Source organism: Cheilinus undulatus, linkage group 1, assembly GCF_018320785.1.
Source record: "Cheilinus undulatus linkage group 1, ASM1832078v1, whole genome shotgun sequence".
Lineage (NCBI taxonomy): Eukaryota > Metazoa > Chordata > Actinopteri > Labriformes > Labridae > Cheilinus > Cheilinus undulatus.
In genome coordinates, this window is record NC_054865.1 from 51,187,375 (window position 1) to 51,212,502 (window position 25,128).

General features: G+C 39.8%; 1 protein-coding gene across 2 annotated transcripts in view; it reads right to left on the bottom strand.

Moving 5' to 3' along the window:
- Positions 1-24,780, bottom strand: part of gramd2aa (GRAM domain containing 2Aa) — a 47,327-nt gene extending 22,547 nt beyond the window's left edge. The window contains exons 1-4 of one of the 2 annotated variants that reach the window (XM_041809508.1): positions 24,571-24,780; positions 16,249-16,353; positions 5,029-5,086; positions 1,773-1,845 (exon numbers count right to left, since the gene is read on the bottom strand). In XM_041809508.1, coding sequence (XP_041665442.1) covers positions 1,773-1,845; positions 5,029-5,086; positions 16,249-16,343 — 226 coding nt within the window. In that variant the 5' untranslated portion in view covers positions 16,344-16,353; positions 24,571-24,780. Of the gene's footprint in view, positions 1-1,772; positions 1,846-5,028; positions 5,087-7,622; positions 7,714-16,248; positions 16,354-24,570 lie in introns of those variants that run through there. The other variant, XM_041809595.1, reaches the window with a different exon arrangement.
- Between the last annotated feature and the right edge of the window lie 348 nt (positions 24,781-25,128).

Here is a 25,128-nt window from a genome sequence, read left to right on the forward strand (position 1 = left end):
CCCCCGCCATTGAAGTCTGTGCATGCCACTGGGCACATGTCAACACGTGTTGAGCAGCCAAGGTCAAATAAAGGTCAAGCTTAACAGCATCTCTTTTTTTGGGCCCTTTCATCCATGCCAATACGCCCAGAGAATGCCAGCAGTTTTCGTGTCTTTCCACAGCCCAATCAGGGTAATCCTACTACCCTGACAGAGAGCTTCAAAGCACCTATTCATGCATTATAGCGCTAAGCTAAGTTGGAGAAATGGAAAGAAATTTTTAATTCCATCTGTTATGACCTGTGAGTAGGCTACAAACTTCTGCCTTTATCTGTTATATTTCCATAGTTAATGTCTGCATAATACATGGGCAAATTATTGAATTTAAGGTGAGGTTTCAGTGTGAGAGAGGGACGGAGTGGGGAGGGGTTGGACAGGGTGAATGAGCAAGCCAGAAGGAGGCAGCACTGATCTGGATCATCAATCACCATCTAAATGACCTGGACTAGCGCAAAACTTCACATAAAATTTTAATGTTATGAAAAAAAATAATGATGGACGAAAGTTATGGCATCAGTGTGCAAACACGATTAGCACCACATAAGATTAATTTTCTTTTTAATGTGCAAGAAATTTGGACAAAAAATGGACTTAGTGTGCAAAGACCTTCACTCTGCCCTGAAGGTGTGGACTTTATTACTTCACCAAGCACATGACCGGGGTTCTGTTGATCCTCTGCCCAGCGTGATGGTGCCCTCTGTAAGCTTACTCCTCACAACTCCGCAATTTTTGGCCCAAACATGTTTAAGTTCTACAAACTACATACCACTGTAATTGTAAAGTAAAGCAACTTACTTCCAGAATTTTGTTGGATAAGAGAAAATCAACCTTAACCAACATATCATTATTGCTGACTTTCCAGGATAAAAGTCTTGCTTTTACATTATATAAAATGTCTCAAAAAGGCAACTTATAAACCTGTGATTTCCAAAGTGGGGCCTGTGGCCCTCATGGGGGCCCAAAATGATGACGAAAGGGCTTGGAAAGGCATTAAAAAACAACAATGTGCACTGTTTTGCACTGCTAGCAGAGCACGGTGAAATTTTGTGAGATAATTTCCAGGTAAATATGAGGCTACTACAGACATGACAACCACTAATATAAAGACAGGAGAATATGACGAGTCATATCTTTCTCTCGGCTTCATCAGTAAATTAATGTGTGCTAAAGAAAGAGCCCCGCCTAACCCGCGTCAGATAGGTTTTCAGTGTGCATTTATAAATGTTTATTTGTTGTCGTGCATGGTGAGGCGCTGGGTTGGTTTAAATATATTTTCCTCTGCCAAAGGGGAGACCACAGATGACGCCCTAAAAACAGCTTATTTTGGCCAACTGATGATCCAATACCCAGCAATAAATTCTGTTTAATTCATTCATTTATGGAAAATAGGAATGCTGCATATCTTTACAACTGAAGTGCTGAAAAGTGGATCTATATACAGCATTTCTCTTTTTTTATGCAAGTTTAGACTCTTAAAATATAAAAAAAAATGCACGTGAGGAATGATTTTATGTCTTAAGCAATTTTTTACTTAAAAGAGCAAGTCATATGCTGTTACTGTAAATTAGCTGAAAGCAAGAAGAGTAAAGTGAAACACACACAAACAAGTGAGAAAAGTAGAAAGAGAACAAGTGAATCCAAATAAAGTTTAAACACAGCTGTAAAAGTATAAACTCATAATGACTGATAGAACAGATTAAACAGTCTGGAAGTTTAGATTCCAGTTACCCTACCTTTCATGAGAATCTCATCCTTGGGCACGCACTGGAACAGTTTGTGGTACTGCGAGTTGTACTTGCTGACAGTCTGTGCAGAGGGACAGGGTAGAGTCATGAGCAGCTCCTTGGCGGACCGGCCAGCCTGCACAGCACCAGCGGCACCGGCACCACCGCCCACTCCGCCACCACCACCACCACCACCAGCAGCGGCCACTCCGGCTCCACTCGCCGCAGACACCACCCTCTCCCTCAGAGGACGGGAGCTCTGCACCAGGCTCAGCACGTTGGCACCGTACACACAAACACACTCGCGCACATCCAAGGCCTGGAGCAAGCTGCTGCAAGACACACACTGTTCCCCTGTCGCTAGTCAGTGAGAGAAAGACTACCTGTACCTCTAGTCTACAAACACACACCTGGCTCTAATGCCTACACACAAACACTCTAGCACAGAGTTAGAGCAGCATCGCCTCAGTTTACAGCCACTCAGCTCTCTCTCAAACTACAAGGCTCTCTTTCTCTGCCTCCAGTAACTCTCCACCGTGCAGCACTCACTCAGCTGACACCCTCCCTCTCCTCCTCCCTCCTTTACACACAAACACACTCTGCCCTTCATCACTCTGAGCTGAAACACTCTCTAACACAGAGGTACTAGGGCTGGGCATATGGACTGAAAATCACATCTCTGAAGCTGAATGGGGGAACACAACACAGTGGTGTGAAAAAAATATTTGCCCCTTCCTGGTTTCTTATTATTTTTTTTGCATATTTTTCACACTTGACTCTTTCAGATCAATAAACAAATTTTAAATCAGACGAATATGACCTGAGTAAATAAAAAATGCCGTTTTTATAATGATTTCATTTATTAAGGGAAAAAGCCATCCAAATCTATCTGGCCCTATGTGAAAAAGTAATTGCCCTCTAAACCTTATAACTGGTTGTGCCACCCTTGGCAGCAACAACTGCAAGCAAGCATTTGCGGTTATAGATAATCAGTCTTTTACATCACTGCGCAGGAATTTTGTCCCTCTCATCATCGTTTTAATTCAGACACATTGGAGGGTTTTTGAACATGAGTGGCCTGTTAAAGGTCATGCCACAGCAACTCAATCGGATATAGGTACGGACTTCAACCAGACTACTCCTAATTTTGTTTTTTTGTAAGCCATTCAGAGGTGGACTTGCTGGGGTGTTTCGGGTCATTGTCCTGCTGTATAACCCAAGTGTGTTTGAGCTTGAGGTCATGAACTGATGGCCGGACATTCTCCTTTAGGATTTTCTGTTAGAGAGCAGAATTCATGGTTCCACCAATTACGACAAGTGGTCCAGGTCCTGAAGCAGCAAAGCAGCCCCAGACCATCACAGTACCAGCACCAGGTTTGACTGTTGGAAGGATGGTCTTTTTATAAAATGCTGTGTTAGTTTTACTCCAAATGTAGCAGGCTGCACACCTTCAAAAAAGTTACATTTTGTTTCGTCAGTCCACGTTAAGGATCATGGGGATGTTTTTTGTCAAATGTGAGACGAGACTTTGTGTTCTTCTTGGTCAGCAGTGGTTTTGGTCTTGGAACTCTCCCATGGATGCCATTGTTGCCCAGTGTCGTTCTCATTGTTGAATTATGTACTCTGATCTTAACTGAGGCCAGTGAGTTGCCTGCAGATGTTATTCTGGGTTCTTTTGTGACCTCCTAGATGAGTAATTTTGGTTGGCCAGCTCAACCTGGGAAGGGTCACCCCCGTTCAAGGTTTTCTCCTTTGTGGGTAATGGCTCTCACCATGGTTAAACCAATATATGGTAATATTTTATAAGTCATCTGTTAGACCTTTATCTGTTTGCATGGTCAAAAACGCAAGGAAACTAGAAGTCATACACCAAAAGAAGTAATCGGAGACATCTGTATAGGTAGCTGCAAACAGCTTAATTATTTTTCCCATCATTATAAGGCCTAGTTTTCACTATTTACGCATCTCTATAAATGACCTAATACTGGGGTGTCTAGGATTTATGTATTTTGTTGCTGTAGTATCAAACAGGTATCCATACAATTTCATATTTACTATTAATATAAAAGCTTAAAAAAACATTAAATCAACTGGTGATTGTCTATTAGAAGACTAGAACTAGAATGTATGCATTTTAAACAGATTATCCTGCAGTGAATAAGCACATTACTATTGAAAGTTCTCACATTAAACAAACTTTTTGCCAAGCTTTGGGCCTGTTTTTTTCCAGTTGTCAAATCAACATGAACTGTATTGATATAAACATTATTTTACTGTATTCTAAAAAGCTAGATATATTGCCCAGCCCTACCTGACAAGTTGACTTCATCTCTTTCTCTCTTTCTGACACTTTTCACCCCTCTAACACGTCTGACTTGTTGTATTTCATACTCACTTTTTAAAGAAAGTCTTAAACCGCCCTCCCTTAATGCACAAGAGGTCTCATTAACTTCAGCAGCTCACCTCCAGCTCTACATCCCTGCCAACATGCTATCTTTCTGTTTTCTGTCCTGTCTCGGCTCTCATCTATCTCCCTCCCGTCCATATCAGCACAGTTTGCTGTTGTCTGCCGCTTCTGTTTCTGTCTCTCTATTATTAGCTCATGCTGGTGCAGCTCCTGTCCTCGAGAGTATGGCACTGACAGAGGGTTACACTGGGCTGTTAAATGTATTTTTACTGTGTTTGACCCCTGACTTCATTAATGGCCACAGTATTGAGGATGATGCTGTTTCTAAATGTGGATCATCAAGAGGATGAGCATTTCTAGAGCACACTAGACAAAATTCAGTAAGACTACTGTTCCTAAAACACAAAGCAGCGGATGTTTTTAATTGTCAGCTCAGCCACCTTAGCTTTAAAATCATTACACTGAATTTTTCAGAATAAGACTTTCATCTAGGGATTTAAAAGTGCTGATTAAGAAAAACAATTATTAAAGTGCGAGTGAGAATGTTTAATTTTTTTCTACTAATGGACCAAATTAGAACAGAAGAGGAAAGAAATGTATCACAAGTGTTTTCTCTGCCATCATAAACAGCACTGATGGAGCTGAGCTTGACAATAAACATCATTATTTGTTTTCAATGTTGTATATTAAATCTTAAAATTAAAACTGATAAAGCATCATATCACTACTATCTAGATTTTCCATGATGGAATTTAAAATCCTATAAATTAATTAATCACAAATAAAAATTCTCTTCACAGGGAAAGCAAGGTCAAATGAATGGAACTGGGCATACAGTTAGGGTCGAAAGAGACTCACCGTGCCACGGTAACATTTCTTCACGTCTTCGTAGGACAGATCTTCAATCAAGTGAAACCTGATGAAAAAGAAAAATTATATTTAGATTTTCAATGATACTTCTATACGGGTGTATGTACCTTTATTGCATCAGCATACTTAGCCAATAAAACTGATTCTGGTCATCTCTGCAAAAAATAGCAAGCATGTGCATGTACGCAGAATGTAGAAGTGTATGTTACAGCTGTTATGTATATGTGAACATGGCATGAAAATCACATCCAGGTCAAAGCTTCCACATGAGAAGTTAATTATTAGTTGGCATGACTAAAGCGAGGCCGAGGCTGTCACAAAACAACATAATCGAAGATAAATACTGAGTTGTTTGAACACGATGCCAAGAGATTATACATGTTGTTCTTTCAGTGGTCAGAGTACATGAACATACGCTCACATACATACAGTAAACATACACACATCACTCTGATGAAGCCTGCCTTAGGAGGGAAAGTCAGAGTAGTGAGGCAGATGTCACAGCATGATGATCTAGATCTATTCTTAATGCAGACAGAACCACCCAGCAGATAAAATACAGTATAATCAGATCCGCAAGGGAAATGTCATTGAAATAAACTCAGATGTCAGTTAAGATGCTGGAAATAAGAAGATATATGCAGCCTCTCTTTCCTTCTGTATTTCTCTAGTGTTACTGTAGGTGACTGGCAACACGGATCGTGACGTAACACAGCACTGATATGAAAGGACTCCTTTCAAGGAGATCCTGATAAAACTGAAGCTATGGAGAAACTCCATCACTGTATTCTGATGGATTACCTAAATCAATGCAAGTATGATCTTGTCATATCGAGTAACATACACAGGGGCATCAAGGGGAAGATATAAAGTAAGGTTTGATATAAATCACTTTTCAAAGTCCAACATGAACGACGAGACAGTGAAGGAGAAAAAAAAAGACATCAGCAGCTGCCAAACACATAAATTACAGCAACTATTCTCTGAGCTTTTTCCCTCATTGTGATCAGTCAGGTTTGTATAACAGCAGATTTATGTTTGTAACATCTTTCCTTTTTCAAATAAAAATCACAGCTGGAGTTTTATTTTTCCATTATTTCATAATCATTTACTTAGACTTAATTTGCAATCAAAAGTAAATAGCTAATTAGACTTTTTCCTCTTTTACATTTCTCTCAAAAATATTATGGGGGGGTTGGGGGGGCAGTCATGAAAATGTAATGGAGGAAAGTTAGTACTTGAAAGCTCTAATTGGAACTGTGAGCTACAATGATCATCAGACAATTTCTGCACATACTGAGTATGATCCCTGCACTTAACAAAAAAGTGATTTTTCCCCCAGTGTTTCACTGATTTAGCTTGCATGAATTTAATTGAATTTCTCAGTCCTGCAGACCTCCTAGCATCTAGCATTGTCTAGCCAGATGAAGGGAAACAAGAGTCTAGAGAACTAGTAGTACTGAGCTAAAAGGCTCAAAAGGAAAAATGCGATGAGATGAGAGTTTAATGTCCTAAACCGTGGCAAAACTGCACCAACTGGACGGCTTTGTGAAAACGGACCATACATCAGCTTTGTGTGACAGCTCGTCCAAGCTTCAGACAGAGGCTTTCTTGATTCCTCCCTGCTTTCTGTGTGACTTTTTTTTACCTGAATATTTCCCCACTTTTGTGACACAAACGTCACTTATTAGTTAAGAATGTTTCTGTTTTTGCCCTTTTTAACGCTTGGCATATTCATGAACAGCACAAAACAAGGACTTTTTAAGTGTTTATTGATGTAGAAATCCCTACTTATCCACCAATGGGAGTTCTCCGCTACTGCCTGACGTCATACTCAAAGACCCTATTTTTGTCTTTATTATGCAGCCTTGTAAAATGATTTTTTTTTCACTTGTGAAATGAGAAAAAACTTTTTTTTTTTCCTGCTCAATTATTGGGATCTGCTGAGGCAGCAGCTCTGTCCTACCATGTTGATTCTCTGTCAAACACAACGGGTAAAAAACAAAAGAAGTGTTGGGTTTACTGTACAAATACCGTAAAATGACGCCCACGCGACCCTAAATGCACGGAATAGGCGGTATAGAAAATGGATGGATGGATAAGCAACAAATTGTGATTTTTTTTTTTTTTTACTTCATTATGTTACAACCTCGATGGGTGGAATATATGAAAATGTAACACCCCATACAATGCACTCAATTTGTAATTATAACAAATGAAGAAATTTCAATAAACTAACGTTTTCAATCAGCTAGCTAACTAAGCTAAACGGCTAACGGAGCTATCTACATAGAAACATCTAAAAACATCTGTTGGCCATGAAGCTATTTTAGCAGCCAGAAATCAACGTTATCCTCTTAAAATGCGAGGGCTGATTTTGTCCATGTCTTTTTTTTAACAAAGTATCCATTGCTTTCAGCCTTACTGATCAGTTTGTTTTGAGGCTAACAGTTAATCTGTGCTAACGATGAAAGCACGTCTCTAATCACGTACATATTTACATTTGTTGCATTTTCTTAACTTTTTTGCCTTTGCTTCTTTATTTAAAAGAGAAAACAAGCCTCTGAAAGTGTTGATCTTACCTGGCTGTTCCATGATTCAGCAGCACCTTCTGTAACATCACAAGCCAACAGCACCACATTTGTATTCTCCTTGAACAACGCCCTTCACTGAAGGTGCTGCTCTGTTAAAATAACCCCAACTGTTGAATTAATATCAGTAGGAGTGTCAGTGTCTGCTCTGATATGACAATGCCCTCTGGGTTCAGATGTTAGTGTGACCTCTGTGCTCTAAATCTCATGTCGATTTACTCCTCTGATAAAATAATGACCTTTGAATATAGCCTATGGAAAAAGCATCTATGTTCAATATTCTCCCATTCATAACATTGAGATACCCTCTTCATACTTACCATGTTATTCCATATTTTATAACTGACTTTAACACCCTCTGAAATCCCAAATAGGACAGTTTAATATAATGAGCTAAAGTGCTTAGTCTAAGCCTTATAGCATTACATTCAAATGCAAAATTTGCATTTTGACAAGTCTCAGAGTTGTGTTATTTTGCCCTCTGGTGTGAGAAAAATACTAGCTAAGGCTGTAAGTGCTGTGGTATATGGCATCAGTTTGCTGTACAATATGGGCCCCTATACAAATAAACATTAAATAGACTCTAAAGGTGTAGAGTTTGAAATTCTTAGATATTTGTGGACATCATTTCCTACATCCTCTTACCTGCCTTTCTACAAATACAATATGGACAAAAGTATTTGGCCACCCCTGCTGATTATTGAATTCAGGTGCTTCAATCAGACCTGTTGCCACAGGTGTATAAAATCAAGCACCTAGCCATGCTGTCTCCATTTGCAAACATTTGTGATACAAAATGTGTCGTTCTGCAGAGCTCAGTGATTTCAAGTGTGTTACTGTGATGGATGCCACCTTTGCAATAAGACAGTTTGTGAAATTTCATCTCTGCTGGATATTCCACAGTCAACTGTTAGTGATATTGTTAGAAAGTGGAAGCATTCAGGAAAAGTCACCAACCCTGCTGAATCCTTAGCTGAAGAGTTCTGAACTTCCACTGGCATTAATGTAAGCACAAAAACTGTGCAGCAGGAGCTTCAAGGAATATGATTCCATAGCTTAGCAGCTGCATGTAAGCCTCACATCACCAAATCCAATGCCAAGCACCAGATTAAGTGATGTAAAGCACACCGACATTGGACTGTGGAGCAGTGGAAACAGGTTTTGCAAAGTGACTGATCAATCTAATGGAGTAAGAAGTGAAATAGCACCACCACTGATATGTTACAAATATATATAAAGGAGTAAAAAGTGATAATAAATAAACAAGTACCTTAAAATGTGTCTTTTTACGGGTTTATTTTTACACTTTTTCTCATCTTCCCCTTTAATCCAGAATGTGAATGAGAGATCACAACTCAGGCTGGAAAAAGACCAAGAGATTCAGACAGGGTTCAAATGTCAGAGAGCATTAGGGGTGGACAGATGTTACTGCAGCCTGCTGTTTGCATGTGAGTGTATGTGTGTGTTGTTTACAGCAGAGCAGTCCAGCTGTGACAGCGGTGCCAGATCTCCAGCTGGATCACGCTGGTCAGTATTTAGACACTTAAAGGGACATGTGCTTCATTTTACATCATGCCTGAAGAAAAACGGGGGCTGTATCCATTCAAACACCTAAAATATTTAGTTCCAGTCTTCTTGTTTTGATAGCATCTTTAATTTTCCAAAGGACATCATATGAGATTAATGAAGGGACTTTTAGCTATACAAGTCATGTACAGTTTATAAGATTTAGAAAACAATGGTAACAAAAGAATGCATGTGACATACAGTATCAACACAGTGCAGCTAACCTGACACGCCAGATAAACTGTTTCATGTATCCATTACATGAATGTACCTCAAACTCACCTGGGAAACGTCCCATAAAAAGTGTTTGGGAAGGGCAGGACTTTTCAAAAATTCTCTGAAGGTGATTGGACAAAAGTTATGTCTGTCACATTCACTGCAGCCAATCACAGCGACAAGACTGAATGAGGTAGTCAGGCACGTAGAGCTCTTGAAACCTGAGCTGGGCAGAGAGGTGCTCCTGTAGTTTATGAACAGTGGAATTTGTTGGTGGATAAAACTCATTCTGAGGTCGGTTGGGAAAAAACATCTTCACTGTGAAGACAAGCTTTCAGTGCGCAAAGAAAAGATGCCCAGTTCTGATAAAAGTGTCGCTATAGCGAGTTGCTCTGCTCAGAACGAGCTGTTTCTGTGTCTGAGGCTTTAAATGTTACTCAGCCGTTTGACTCCGCCCCTCTCAGGAAATGTATGCGGCTGATCAGGAGAGGAAGGCAGGACTTTCTTTCAAGCTGGATTATCTGAATCTTGAGGGGATTGTGGACAGGCCAGGGGCTTGTTTTTGTTAGAAAAGCCTGAAAAAGTGATTTTTGCATAATATGTCCCCTTTAAGCTGCATCCATTTCCTAACAGGAACGTAGTAAGGGGCGGAGTCAGACAGCTCATTAACATTTAAAGCCACAGACACAGAAACAGCTCATTCTGAGCAGGGCTGAAACAGAGGTGTTTTTTTAGACATGCAATAATCCAATACTGGAGTGTTTTTTTCAGCAACAAACTTCACAAATATAAACTTGTCTTAAAGGGGTAAAATATGTGACCTTTAACAAATCTTAAAGCAATAAAGATGCTGCCTATGACCAAACAGTGTTCAATGACTTGAAAAATCCAGCATTTTTTCCATTCCCTGAAAAGGGGTGATTGGGAGATAGGAGCTTTAAGCCGCTACTGCAAACTGCTGCTCAGTGCTGTATCTAATTCATGCTTTGTGCTGCTTACTTGAGATGGATCAGGATTATTCTCTGCCACCAGCTCTGTGTTCTTTTGATAAAGCGTCCCCATAATGTTCAACTCCACCCCTCACACCTTTCACTAAATTGTGGTCCCACTTGACATTTCCATGGAGATGCTGCTCATCTCATTTGCTTACTTCTTACTATAAATTCATAACATACTGCACTCCATAAGGTGTAATTACTAAACACTAAAACACTGTTTTTGTTTCGTGGATGAGTTTCACACAACGAGGGAGAAAAGCTGTTAAAAGTTGTCTTTCTGGTTAACGCTGTGATCCCAGAATGCTTTAAGAGTAGCCTGTAGAACAAACCAGGAGGGAAACTTTTACCAGCTTTTCTTCTTTAATATATGAAAATTCATTAAACAAAAACATGGGTTTACTGTTCAGTACTTATATCTTATGGAGTGTGTCATCAAATTAAAACACTAATTAAGCTGCAGAGGTGAGTGGAGCTTAGCAGGGCCTCTTTTTTATTTTAAATTTTTTACTGAGAGCACCGTGGAAGTAGAATTTACATACTCAGTGTTAATGGTTGAACATGAGCACCTTGTTATTCAGTATTGCCTTCACTTCCAGCAGAGATTTAGACTTCAATTTTTGGTTTGCTAACAAAATAAAATTCTTGGTTCATCTACAGATTATTGTCATCCACAAACATCAGTGTTAGTTTACCTTTAGAGGTCATGTTTACTCATTTAATTACAATTAAATCAAGAGATGAAAACAGAAAACTCTGATCTGTAATTAAACTTACAGCAGAAATCAGGTTGATTGGAAAGACTATCCTCTGTTTAACCTTCCCAGTATTAATAATTGATTGTAGCTTATCCTACAAGTGCAAATTCATGGTGATCCTCATTAAAATCACCCTGGTAGAGAAAAGCATCCCATTATCCTGTGACCATGTTATGAACAATAGTGCATGTGTGCTGCTCTGCCTGCTGGTCTCTGACTATAAATATCCTCCACAGCGGCTCTGCGCTCCCAGGTGGAGAGAAGAGAGTGATTATTAAAAACACAGACATCTCTGTGGGGACTAACCGGCTCTCGCTCTCCATCTGTCTCTGTCTTTTACACCAGATCCAGGTCTTAATCAATACTGCTGCTACATCCAGGTGGGTGTAGGAAGAAAAGTGCTAGAGGCAACTCCAACTCCCAGATCCTAATGTGGTGCATAAGGTAAAGCTTTTTCTACAAAGGGTATAAACAAGGTCATGCTGGGATGAGGCAGGGAAATGATGGATGGTTGTCAGCGATAGCTCGGTGAAATCTAGCTCCATCGAAAGGACATTTAAGATTTATTGTGGACATTTTAAATGAATTCACAGGATCAGTGCTCTCTTATGCAGAAGTACAAACATTAAAATGTACAAAAATGACCTTTAAGAGTCGGAAAGTGCACTTTTTTTGGTACCAGGAGGTTTGAGAAGCTGCGGATTATAATGCTGTGAAACAGTCCTGTTGTTAAAATGACATTTAATGAGCTAAACTGACACAAAAATCCTCAAAAGCATGAAACTGTGTTCATTATCTATAGTCCCTGAAGGAGCATGAGTGCAGAAAAGAAACTAAACCTGTGTATCGCCTTTTACACCTGTGAGCATGCTTAAGGCTCCCTGCTGTGAGTGCCTACGTGTGTGAATGACGCATGCGCCTTTATCGAGTCTATCTCAGTGCCCTTGGCTGTGAGGCTGAATAGTGAAACTAATTACAAGCTCAAAGAATCCTAAATTGAATCCTAAATTAGAAAGCGAACACCTCCCTTCGGTGGGCCGGTGTAGCCGTGGAGTCCTGCTCAATAATTCAGCTGCTGGAGAAGAAAGTGGGACTGAGAGCTTGGACAGAAGTGGATAGACTGACTATGAGACTTTAAAGTTTAAAGTCTCAGTCAGTCAGTCCACCCTAGTTCACACTCTCAGTCATTCTTTAAAGTTTAATGAATCCAAGAAGAGAAGTAGCGGTACATTCACTCTGGATCTTTACACTTTAAAATCAAAGTATAAATATCAAAGGTCTTCATTTGCACACAGGAAAAAAGTAAGACAACTGATAATTTTTTTATCCCCACCTGACTGATTGATAAGTTTCATTCTGGCTTTGTACTAAAAATAAAAGTTAAAATATAATCCTTTACAGATATGATAAAGGTTATATGCTTTTAAAAGTGCATCCAAGAGTTTATGGTCAAACTTCTCAGACTGCATGAAAATAAAGTGGTGCATTGCTTGCCTTCCTATGGTGCGTTTCCACATTGTTTGATTAAGTTTGGTACAGTAAAACCTTGATCTTATGTTTCTAAAAAGTGTAAGCTTAATTGAAATTTAGATTAAATAGCATTATGGTCTACTGTCATTTTCAAACTGCAGAAGGTGGAATATGTCTTAAACCAGGGCAGTGATGCTGTACACATCATTTTTCAAGAAGAGGTTCTTTGCAGAGGATGAGATGGGGGGCAAGTAGTGAACTCTGCAAAGAGAAACGCTACCAAAAAAAAACTCATGTTTTAACCTCCCATAGACAGCGTTTGGGGAAAGGGCAGAGCCTTTGAAAAAACTTCGAAGGGTGATTGGATGATAGTCCGTCACATCTTTACGGGCCAATCAGAGCAACAAAAACACGTGACGTTGTAGCCCCTGCCAAGGTGTGCCTCTACCAAGGATAAAACTCCATAGAGAGCTGCATAACATGAACCATGGCAACTGTAGACATGTCAGTACACGACTGTTGTCATTTTTGGAAAAAAAAAACAACTCACTACTGTTCTTTGTTCTTCTTTTAATGAAAAAATGTCATCAAGTTCTGATAAAACTGGCACTTCAGCAGCATCCACGCTAATGTCTTCCACCATAATTGCACCGGCCTCTTGTTGTTGCTTGCTTATGACTCCGCTGCGTCTGAAAGTACTGCCCCTCGACGCTGATTGGTCCTGTCACTTTCTAACCGGGCCCAAACAGTTTAGACGGGAGCTTTGCAAGATGGAATCGTCAGTGAGAAACACAGAAACAGATGAATCCATTGGCTCTGCAAGGCTAGAGCAGTTTATGACTATCCCAAGCATTCAAAGTACAAATATAAACATTGTTAATCCATTTTTGGGCCCTAAAAGTTGAGAAATATTCAGGCTAAAAAAAGTTCAGGGAGAAACAGAAGCAGGCAGGAATTAAAAAGCCTTCTTCTAAAGCCGGGACGAGCGTATAATCCGTTACCACAATGTGGTCTGGTCTGGTTTGGTTCTGTACAGTTTGGCCATGGTTTAGCACATTAAATTTTGTTATTGCCTGTGTTAAATGTCTGTCTGTGCTCTTTCTGCATTTTGTAAACAAATTTAACACTGAAATGTAATTTTTTAAACCATTTTTCAGATGTAATCTCTGTGTTTTCTTTACAGTCTTTAAAGGGACATTTTGTCTTTTTTTTTTACCACAAAGACAAAATAGATCTAAAAGGACACTGCTAAAGAAAACGGTTATGGGCTGGAACAGAATGACTCCTGAACTTGAATACCCCTTTGGTGTTAAAAGAACACTACCAGCGTAACTTGTTGACCTGGACCACTTTCTCTCTTTTTGTAATGACTGACTAATTTTATGTAAGTCTGTGCTTTTACTTTACTATTGTTTTATATATGTATATATTAGAGCTGGTTGGCTCTCAGATGGCCCTTCATTTGGTAAGAGTTTAGCTTTTTAGATGTGGATTAAATAACAACAATGGAGGAAAGGAAACCGGCACTCAAATAAGAGCTGACTACAGTGGCTCTCATTAATAAGCCATTTCGTTGAACAGGCTCATTCGTGAACGGCTCATCTTTACTCGGTTGTTCCCCTCACAAGGTTTATTCCATTGATAGTGTATTGCTGTTTCAATGAAAAGCATGTTTGTGACAAAATTGGGATTTTTTTATATGGTAAAGGGGCTCAGCTAGCCTCTAAGCTCAGTGTAAGACTCCTCTAGACTCTTGTCTCCTTTTGTCTGGCTAGACGACTCTAGACATTAGGAGGTCTGCAGGACTCAGTATATTTGTGATATTGATCACCTCCATGCTGGGTAAATCTGTTAAACTGTGTTAAAAATTACTTATTGTAAAGTGTAGGGATTTTACTCAAGGTTTTTAGAAATTTTCTGATGGTAATTGCACCATAGAGGTCCATTTAGAGCTGTAAAGTACTAACTTTCCTCTGTTCCCATTTATTCCAGATGACAGTCCAGTGCTTCCTGACCCCCAGGGGACATTTGGGATCACGTGATTGCAAACAACCTACAGTTTGTGAAAAAAAAAAAATCCTACTATGCTGATTTTTTATAATTCCTTTTCTTATTTACTTCATATTGCAACTGAGACAATTGCAAATAAGTACAATTAGTTTTTTCAAAATGGTTCAGGCCCTAGCCTCCACAGCTAATGCCCATCCAGGCTCACTCATAATAATGGGAATACCAGTTCTGTCTCAGCTCAGAAATATGAGACAGTCTTTTGGCTCTGCATTTGTTGTCATGTTGTTCTTGTTATGCATTTTAAACAACAAATTGGAAAAAATCTCAAACAGGAGCCAACTCATTCAACTTAACTGTCTTGCTTTTAGGTTTTTTTCATTTGTTTGTCGTCACCCCAACATTCAAACTGCACTTGAGCTGTTGTCCTTGTTTGTATGCATTCATTATTGTAGAGTGTATTTTTCACATTTGAGAGCACCAATGAATGATTTTGTGCACAAATAAGAAAAAAAAAATCCCATTAGATGTTCATAAATGCCTCCTTGGGGTCAGACCTTTCTCTAAGTATCTTCTTTCTCTCAAATTTTTAATTGTTGCACAAATTTCCTGTCCTCATGCTTAAACTATTCTCCTCTCCCTCTGGTTACTTCTGCTCACTTATGAAACTGCTGCTCTGAGTATCCCTGTTTCCAGGTTGCTATAAAGACAGTCAACATGGTGGCCAATGCAGAACAGACTCAAAAGCCCCCCTGTAGTAATCAAGGCCTTTTCCATTAATACAGTCTATAATGGGGACAGGAAAATTAATATCTATGTCGCTTTCAGAGTTCTAGATGTGCAAAGTTGTAACATCAGTTCATCAACCGTGGCAATTTTATATGCAGTGTTACAATAGCTGTATGTGTGTCATTTTCTCCTGCCTTCTAGTGGTTTTAACTCCATGAATCCAGCTTTACATACTAGGATTAATGTTTACAACCAAAACTATGACATGCTGCTGGAGAGTAACAGGAAGTAGGAGATGACAAAAGATAAACACTGCTTACTGAGGGCTGTAAGTTCAAGAATGACATATGCATGAAGTGTTTTAGTCCCACCCAGTCTCCTAACATGCAATGCTTCTGTGCTAAATCCTATCCCAGAACAGTTCCTCTGGGATTACAATGCCCCTGCCTTGAATCCTTCTTATATAACGCAAACAAACTCACACAATAGGTGTACATTAACCAGCTCTGTATGTGCAAATAGAAAGACACTATGCATATGTTGACATGGATTAAAACACTTTATTGCAAGTAATTATTAAATGTTCCAGACACATGCATCTCTTTCCTAGCCTTTGGGGGGAAAATCCTTTTTTAAGCCCTTGTTTGTGGTGTCTTTGTGTGCGTGTATGTGCATGTGTTTAACCATTGTCTGACATCAAATGCGACTGAAAAAAAGCACAAAATGAGTGCTGTAAAAATAAATCTCCCCGGGCTATAACCCATGACCATGCGCAGGATACAGATGGTGCGTGGAGGGAAAAAAGGGCATGGAAAGAGAGCAAAGTGCTGCACAACAGAGCGTGTTTGTGTATGCGTAAGAGTGAATGAGACATGCCTGAATTGGCCATGTGTGTCGTCCTCTTTGGCGGGTTCCAGGTCCTGTGTTGAGATCAGGCCTGTTTCTTCGCTCTGCTCCTGCTGCTCAGTCATGCTCCTTGCCCTAAACACACAAACACAGAGCTGTGTTAACAGCAGGCTCCCCTCTGCTGGACCTTCATGTACACGTGAATAAAAAAAAAATAATGTTTGTTTTTATGTCCAAGTTTGGCTCCAAACACAGTGTTCCCCTTATAAAGTTTACTGGGCAAACAAGAAGACTCTGTCTCTAAATCAACATGGTGATGCAACATTCAAAGTCTGGTTCTGCTAGTTTACACTACATTAAAATCACCCACTCAGCAAAGTGTACTTGTGTAAATGGGGTCAGTGTATGCTCTCAGCCAGATGTCTGCAGAAAAATAGAACACCTTGGAGGTCATGCAGATGGCTGACCTGATGTACTGCTGCAAGCTGATGCATACAAATATTTTTACCCATACTGCACTGTGAAACTTCTAAGCACAAAGATCTATAAGAAAAATGGATAGCAAAGATAAATACTACTTACATAAGCTGGGATGTACAGACGAGTGAACAAGAGTCATAAAAATGCATCTACAAAAGCGCTCAACACAGGTTAGCTGAAGTAAAGATTTGATTCAACCATTCATCATCTATGATGCTTTTCCTATTCTGGGTCAGAGGGGCTGTCTTTGAGTACTTCCTGGACTAGTCACCAGCCAATCACATGGCTGATACACAGACAGACAATCACCCACTTTCAATCACACCTATGGGCAATTTAGAGTCACCAATCAACATTAAAACAGGATTTTGGTCTGTGGGAGGAAGCTGTAGTACCAAGAGGAAACCACACACGGAGAGAGTGCAAACTTGTGTAAAAATCCTGTCCAACTGGGATTCAAACCAGGAGCACTCTTGCTGTGAACAGGGGTGCTGTCAGGAATTATAGGCTCCAGGAAAAGCTGTCACAGTAGGCCCCACCACCACCACCACTGCTGCAACTAACCCTGCAAAATGGATATACAGTTTTACTCGGCTCTGCTTAAAAGATGCCCCCTGGTTCAGTCAAGCAGCATGCTTTGACCTTCCAGGGAGTGCATTGCTAGAAACCTTGATATGGATGGATACATTAATGACAATGCATATTGAATACAATAAAATTAGTGGTAGCATGAATCTCAATATGAGGCTGTAACAAGCTCTATGCTATAAAGGCGGAGGCTGGGGTGGAGGAGGTGAAGCTTTGCCAGCAGCAGCAGGGTGCTGCATCAGCATTAATACAAGCAGAGATTAGTGAAAAGTACGTCATATTAACATTCACTGCTGTGTTGAAAAAAGCAGCACATAGAAAAAAATCCCCGTCCCAAAACAGCTGTTGTACCCAGCAAAAACGGGCATGTTGATATCTTAAGTTTAAACAACTTGGAGTTGATTTTAATTCCACTCTAAGTGAAATGCTCTTCAGTGTTGAATTTATTTGACAATGTCAATCCACCTATGTTAGTTCACCTCTGTAAAGAGTCTATTGATCTAAGCTCTGCCCACTATAGTTTCAATTTAGGGGGGCATGTGGGCAGTTTCCCATCATGCTTGTGGGCAGGATGTTAAGATGTATTTTAAATGTGTTGATTTGTTTTTACAGATCCCTGCTGGGGTTCTTATGGTCACGTTTGTGGTGGATTGTTGCTGTTTGTGATGTGGGACACATTTGCACCATGAGAGAAGTTATCCACTGAGTTACCCGCAATTTCCACATACGACGACTGCGTCACACACCAAGGCACCGCAGGTTTGCTCCAAAGGTGAGCGAGCACCCCCACTGGAAGCTGGTCTAAAGCACTGCACCGTGGCACGCAGCCCTGATCAGCAGGCAGAGATCACGGGAGAACTGTGAGTTCACACAGGAATAGTATGTCAACAGTAGACTAGTTTACCTTTTGGGGTTAATTTATCATCCTTTCTGGTATAAGTCCATGGTATTATTGCTTCTGCCATTAGGTGAGTACTTTAGGAATGTTTTCTTAAAGGATCTGTGGTTTTATGTAAAATTCTTTGGCTAAATGTACTCAAAAATTAACTTTTCCTCGTCAATGTCACCATTGTAGCATTATGAACCACTGACCTCTCGGTGACCCTTTGCTCTCGCTGCAGGAATGAGACATAATGTTGATATAGTGATGATTTATGATCGGGAGTTTATGCATTGTGTTGTATTTTGAAAGAACCGGATATTCTAACGCTTGTGACTTCCTGTTTGGAGCTTTCTGATGGACGGGAATTGATGCGGTTTGGCAGCGGCCAGCGCTGAAAATATACCTGCAGCTTATCTTGAACAAAGCGGAGCAGAGTGGCGTTCCAGGGACGCGCCACTGCCGGACCGGGTAGACTAGAGAGGGAGAGTATTGCTCCACAGTACAACTCGGTGCTCCTGCAGATTGCTGCACAGTTGCTGTATGTGGAAATTGGAGTTTAGAGTCTCACCTGTGACTTTAGGTGATCAGTATGTATTACTTCGAAACTGAAGACTTTTTGCTAATTTAACACTTTAAAAGTGTAGCTTAGTTAAGTCTCTTTGAGTTTAATAAACGCTGTCAATTTTGCTGTGTATTTTACTTTATCATAGAGGTGTGACTTTACCTGAACAGCCTGTTGGAGATCTGTTCTCTTGTTGTTGTATTCAGTATTGAAAGATCATATATTACTGTACAACTCCTTAGTAGAGACTCAGCACTCAGTACTTTGAGTTAACTTTACTTTCACTTCAACAGATTTATAGTAATTTTACTTCTACTTACATAAATTTAAACACAGTAATCGTGCTTTCACTTGAGTACAATAGGATTTTTCTACCTCTAATGAGGCATGGCCCAGCAGCTTTCGCCTCAACTATTTATCATTGAAGACAGCTGTACAGTACATTCAATCTCATCCAAGGTTCTCAAGAGTGTCAAACATTTTTCCATCACTTTTATTTAACAAACTCCTATGGCTATTTCTCTGTTTCCCATCTCTTTCAACGTTTTAGCTTGCTGATTATTTTTCACCCTGTCTCAATGACAACACTTACTCTGGTCATGGCTCATCTTGCAATCACTAATCACAACTATAGCTTACTTATCATTCAAGATGTATCTTCAATTTGTTCCTTCATTTTCTCTGTATCACAGATAGATGGGTATATCTTAATATCTAATCATAATTCACTCCACATTATCTCTGTGCAGTATTAGACAACTCTCCATGTAACCTTTGGTAACTACACATTACACCCTGAGGAAAACACGCCCCAGGCGGGGAGCCACTAATCTGTTGTGTAAGACAAGCTGTGATCCTGTAAATGTTGAGCAGTGTTCATGTCATAAAACAACATCAGAGCTGGGAAGCTTTAAAGAATTGCTTTCCTCCTCTCGTCTGCACACCATGTCCTCTCTTTCTTTCTCTTTCGCACATGCACACAAACAGCCAGCTGCCCTGCTCCATATTTTCCTCAGGGAGAGAGGAAGTTGTTACCACCTGCCGAGGTATAATTACAGGTGCTGATGGAAATAGGCTCCTGCATGCAGTTTCCATTATCTCTAATTGGCCAGAAGCTTCACGTCAGCCGCTGACCTGTTCAAACAACAGCAGCTTCCTGGTCCAAGAGGTTTCACATCTGACTGGTTATCAGTGATCACAGAGGCTGAATAGGAGGTGAAGGGCCTGCTGTTACAGATAAGGAGAGGGTTTCTGTGGTTTGTTCACCTAAAGCTGGAGGTTAAAGGGATCAGGAGGGGGATCTTATCCCACATGAAGGCAACACGAAGCCTTGGGCTTTCTAACCAAGAAACAACAGTGAAAGGAAGCTGATTTTATCGTTGCTGAGATTTTCCTTTAGGGAAATTGTTGGAAAAAGAAGAACCCTGCAGCTCCCTAAAAATGCTCTCTAACAAAGTATGGGCTTACTGGAAATAAAACAAACTTTACACCTGAAACTTTTGGTTAACAGGGAGGTGGATTTTCTTTGCAAACAGGCCCTTAAACAGAATAATAAAGGGAGAGCATTGCATATTTCTGCACAACCTGACACTCCTGATAGACAGTTTCACATCTCCATTACATGTTGTATGTTACACATCCAAACACCCTGTAGATGGTGTTATGGTATGGGCGGAGTCTTTAAACAAAACTCAATGAGTGATTGGATGAATGTTCTCTCTGTCACATTTATTATGGGTCAATCAGAGCAACAAAAAAATGATGTAGTAGGTGTGCAGAAGTACACTACATGAAGTTTTGCATGTCTGCTTCTGTACATCATAGACTTCTTGTAAGTTTCTTGCAATACAACCACTGAATAAAGCTCTGATACCTACTCCTGGGAACTAACCCACCAGCCCAGAAGGTTTTAGACCAAAACATTCCTAATTTTCTGATATTTTTGCTCACTTTCTCACTAATCTTTCTTTTCAAATTAAAACCTGTTTGCAGAGGTGAGAAACTTGCACAAGAACATAGACACTTTATTTTTAGCCCACGTAGAAACAGAATCTTTATGAGCTGACAGCTGAGAATCTCTGACACCGATCACTGTTGCTAATGTGAAAAAATCTCTCATTGTTTTTTTAAAGAACATGCTTATTTAGAGTTTCAAAAAAAACTATAATTCCTGCTCAGTCCTAAAAAATAGAACATTGGTATAAAACCTTCATGTTTCACATTTGTAAGAAGGGAACTTAAATTGCAAAGATGTTTGAGCCCACAAACTGAAATTTTAAAAAGATAAAAATTAACAATATGATTTGCCTCCACTACAATGCACTACGATGTCTGCACTGCAAACGGTCCTCTTGCTTTTATTCTTCCTGTTGGCTCGACAGCAAAACAGAGACAGAAGATTCCCCACAAACAGGTTTTACAGTAGATCAGCAGTGAAACTGCCAAAAGACATGAGGTTGTAAATAGGTAATGGTAAAGGGACATGAGCTTTTAAAGCACTTTTAGCCATCACTCTTACACATTCACACACTGATGGCAGAGGCTGCTTTTGGTTTTTAACTAATCCCATTCAAACACATTCACACACCACTGATGCAGCAGTGAGGACTTCACAAAGACACACTGAAATGTGAATGCAGGAGCTGGAGACTGAATCCCAGACCTGGGCTGAGAGACAGCAGACTCCACAGCTGCCTCTGAATACATGGAAACACCTGCTCAGTCATACTAAAGAGTTCAGTTACCAAAGGGCTCAGCACATTTCCACAGTCATCATTATCACACCAGTATTCTGCAATTCTGTAAAATGCATGACTACATTCCTTTCCAACATCTTTAACACTTTTTACCGATGCATGCATTAAAGTTTGATTGCAAAATGATCTGTTAGTTGTTCCTGTCCCTTTTTTCCTGGTAGACCCCCACTTGTATCCAAGAAAAAAGATGTCGACAAAGTTGCTGAATATTGATTTGATGATTGCAAATAAGCTTATTAATTACAATTATTAAGTAAGATAGGATGTCTTACACCTCCAGCATTTCAAAATGGCTAAGAAAGAGTCTGATATGAAGGCTATACCTCCATAAATAAATAAACCAGGGTCACAGATAGCCCAGTGATTAAGGTGCGCCCCACACTCATCCCTGTTCCTGACTTTATCCACCGTCCTCCTCTATAAATAAAGGCCTAAATGTTAAAAATATATCTTAAAAAATAAAAAAGTAAACCAAATAAAGCTTCCCTTTTTTTACAATTACTCCTAATACCTGGCACTGCTGCCATGATGCCAAACTTTGATTTAAAGCCTAAAATGAAATGAATGTACAAAGGAGTCTTGGCCACACCATGATAGGTTTCACACATATGAAATAAAACAGGACATAAAAGCAACAGTGCTCAGGTCAAACTTCATGGCAGGATTGACTAAGAGGTAAATTTGAAACTAACACTGACCTGTAAATAAACAAATGGACTCTTGTGGAGCAAAAGTAAGTAAACCTTTGAGGGAAACGAAACCGGAGTTATCCCTTTTCCTCCTTATTAATCATGTAACACATCAACCTTCTTGCAAAATAAATACAAATAACCACAAGCTGGTAAAAACACCATGAATTTGGGATTATTCGGGGCCTCTGAGCTCTGAAGGCCTGAGGCAGTGGTGCTGGTTGGTTATACAGCCTTGAAGACAGCCAATATTTTTGTTTATCCGTGGATTTTACGTTTAGCTGGAAGGTGTGAAGGAGGGGTCCCTTTCCCGTCCTGCAATGCAAACTTTGATGCCAAAAAGCTGCAAGAAAGCGCTCGTGTAGAGAGAGAAGTGAAGTGAAAACTTAAGGTGATAGGCCACCCCTATCTGATGGTGCTAGCCTCAGTCTGCTGAGAGGAATTTAATGTGATTTTTGGACATGAGCACACTCCTTAAACATGTTTTATATTTGCATCCCTCCTTAGCAACATTCCTCCAAGTCAATAAGTACATGTATGACCAAACGAGACTCCAACTACATCACTGTCTCCTGAAATAAACAAGTAAACAACACAGATTTAACACCAGACTAGAGCGTTTAGTATATTCAATTACTACAAATTAACTCTCTTTGAACTAGCTCCTTCCTGCTCTGGTCGACCTTCTTACGTGCCTCCTCTCCCCCATCATGTCCTCAGCGTCTCAGGAGACAAACATTTTGTGCTGTCACAAGACATCCTCCAATCCAATAAACTCTAATCTTGTTAAGGTTGCTGAGGAATCACCGCACTGCCTTTGCTGTAATTGGGTTGCCTGAATCTTTGTTGCCCTTTTCCCCCCTCATGTTGCTGCAGCTCAAGGTAGCTTTAAAATTTCACTTTCATTTATAATACAACACCAGTGTGGTTTTTGAGGCCTAGAAGTATAATGTAGGCCTCAGTCTTCCTGCTCACTCAGAACAACTAAGTCTCATAATAAAATTACACTAGGAGTAAACAGTTTCATTTGGCAAAAGTTAAAGAACTTTTCTGTCATGTTAACATTTCTTTTGTGCACTGTTGTCAAGCCCACACACCTTCAGGGGAATTCAAAGAAAGACAGCAGGCGACCAGCTCTGTGAGCTACAGTCTGCTTTGTGTTAACTGGGTGTGTAGGAGTAAGTTTAATTTGTCTGAAAAGTTGAAGGTGGTTTTGTTTTCCTATTAGAGAAAATTAAAGTCATCTGCGGTACAAAATGAAGCTTTTTGTTTGTACGTGGGTGAGCGAAACAAGAGCGTGTTCAAAAGATATGAGGTAATAATTGAATATAAATGTAAAAGAGGAAAGAATGCACCCACAGAAAAACAAGTACAGCTTTGGTGCCATGATGATTTTTTCAGTTATTCCCTTGTGATTTCTTTTGATTTATTTTTGTACATAATGAAGACACAGTGTATGATCCTCCAACAGAAGCACAGCCTTTGGACTCTGCACCCTGCACGGCTTGAGACCTCCTGAAATAACCTTCCCATTGTGCAAGCATCTCAAAACAGTCTTTGATGGCACAAGTGTGTCTCTTAGAAAGAACAAGCCTCCAAATGTTCTTCTTACTGAAGCCTGTTTATTTACACTGTAACGCGTGAGACTGGTTGTAGAGGAAATTAAAATGGATGGCTTTGTGGTTTCCTATATCATCAAACACAAGTCAAACTGTAAGAAACGGTTTTTTGTAAGGTAGACCATCTTGCACAAGTAAAAGCAGCCAAGACTTGTGTATAATGCTATAATGTAAGATTTGTAGCCTTACTATGGAAATGCAACCTTTAATTTAGCTTTACAACGCCTAAATATTAAAATATGACAAAATTTAGCAACCATTAAACCCTACTTGTTTTACAGCATATGCACCAGCGACACTGGGATCTTTATTTTCCGCTCTTAGCGTGAAAACGGAAACAAACTCCACTTTGACAAGGAAAAATGCTGGTTAAGATGCAAAGACGGAAGTGGCCGTTAAAAATAAAAGCCACGAATTCGCTCGTAATTTGAACGCAGGAAACTACATGGTACAACTGAAAACCTCAGAGAACAACCAAATTGTATTATCATTGATTTTGTTATTCACACATAGCTAAGTATATGCGACACGGATACATTTTACTATCTTATTTTGAAGAAATTTAAGACAAAGGAAAATAATACCGACATTTTCAGCTTTTAAGAATTTTGGAGGCAACAAAAATCTAAATATGTTTAGTCTGAATTCAAGATGCAACGTTGCAACTCTCAATTTAGCATATAAACATGAACAGCCCGTCAATAGTTGTTTTATTTTGACATCCTTACCGGAAGCCGTTTCCTTACCCCACTGTTAGCCTGTTAACGGTTCCTACCTGTAGCTCTTATAACCGCTGTGAGTTTCTCAGCCGTGTTTTCGCCTCGTAGCCCCGCGAAACTTCTCCTGTGTGAGCTTCATTTCTCTTTCACATCAGTGTTTGTCGCTAATTCCCGAAAAAAAGCGTTGAAAAGTTGAATTTCAGAGGGAGAGAAGCCGATAAATCAAAGTCGTAGTGCAGTGTTGACGGAGCTGTGACCTCCTCAGAAGTGTGTCCTGTGTGAGGTGGGTTGAGCTTACCTATTGCCGAGTGTGGGCTGTTTACACACCGTCTGCCAGGGGATTAAAGGAGGCTATTTACTCCACACAGACTCCAAGAATAACTTAATGACAACTTATTAAATTTTACATTTAAAATAGTGACAGAACAGGAACAGGAGAGAGATCATAGGTACTAATGACAGACTAAAACTGTTTTAAAGTATCATTATTCATAATTCCTGTCACAAAATAGCTGTTTAAAGTCTGAGACTTAATGTCTCTGGATCTGTTAAGGTGTTAAAATCAGCTTATTATTGATACTAACGATGGCTGAAACGTCTTGCCAAAAAGTAAG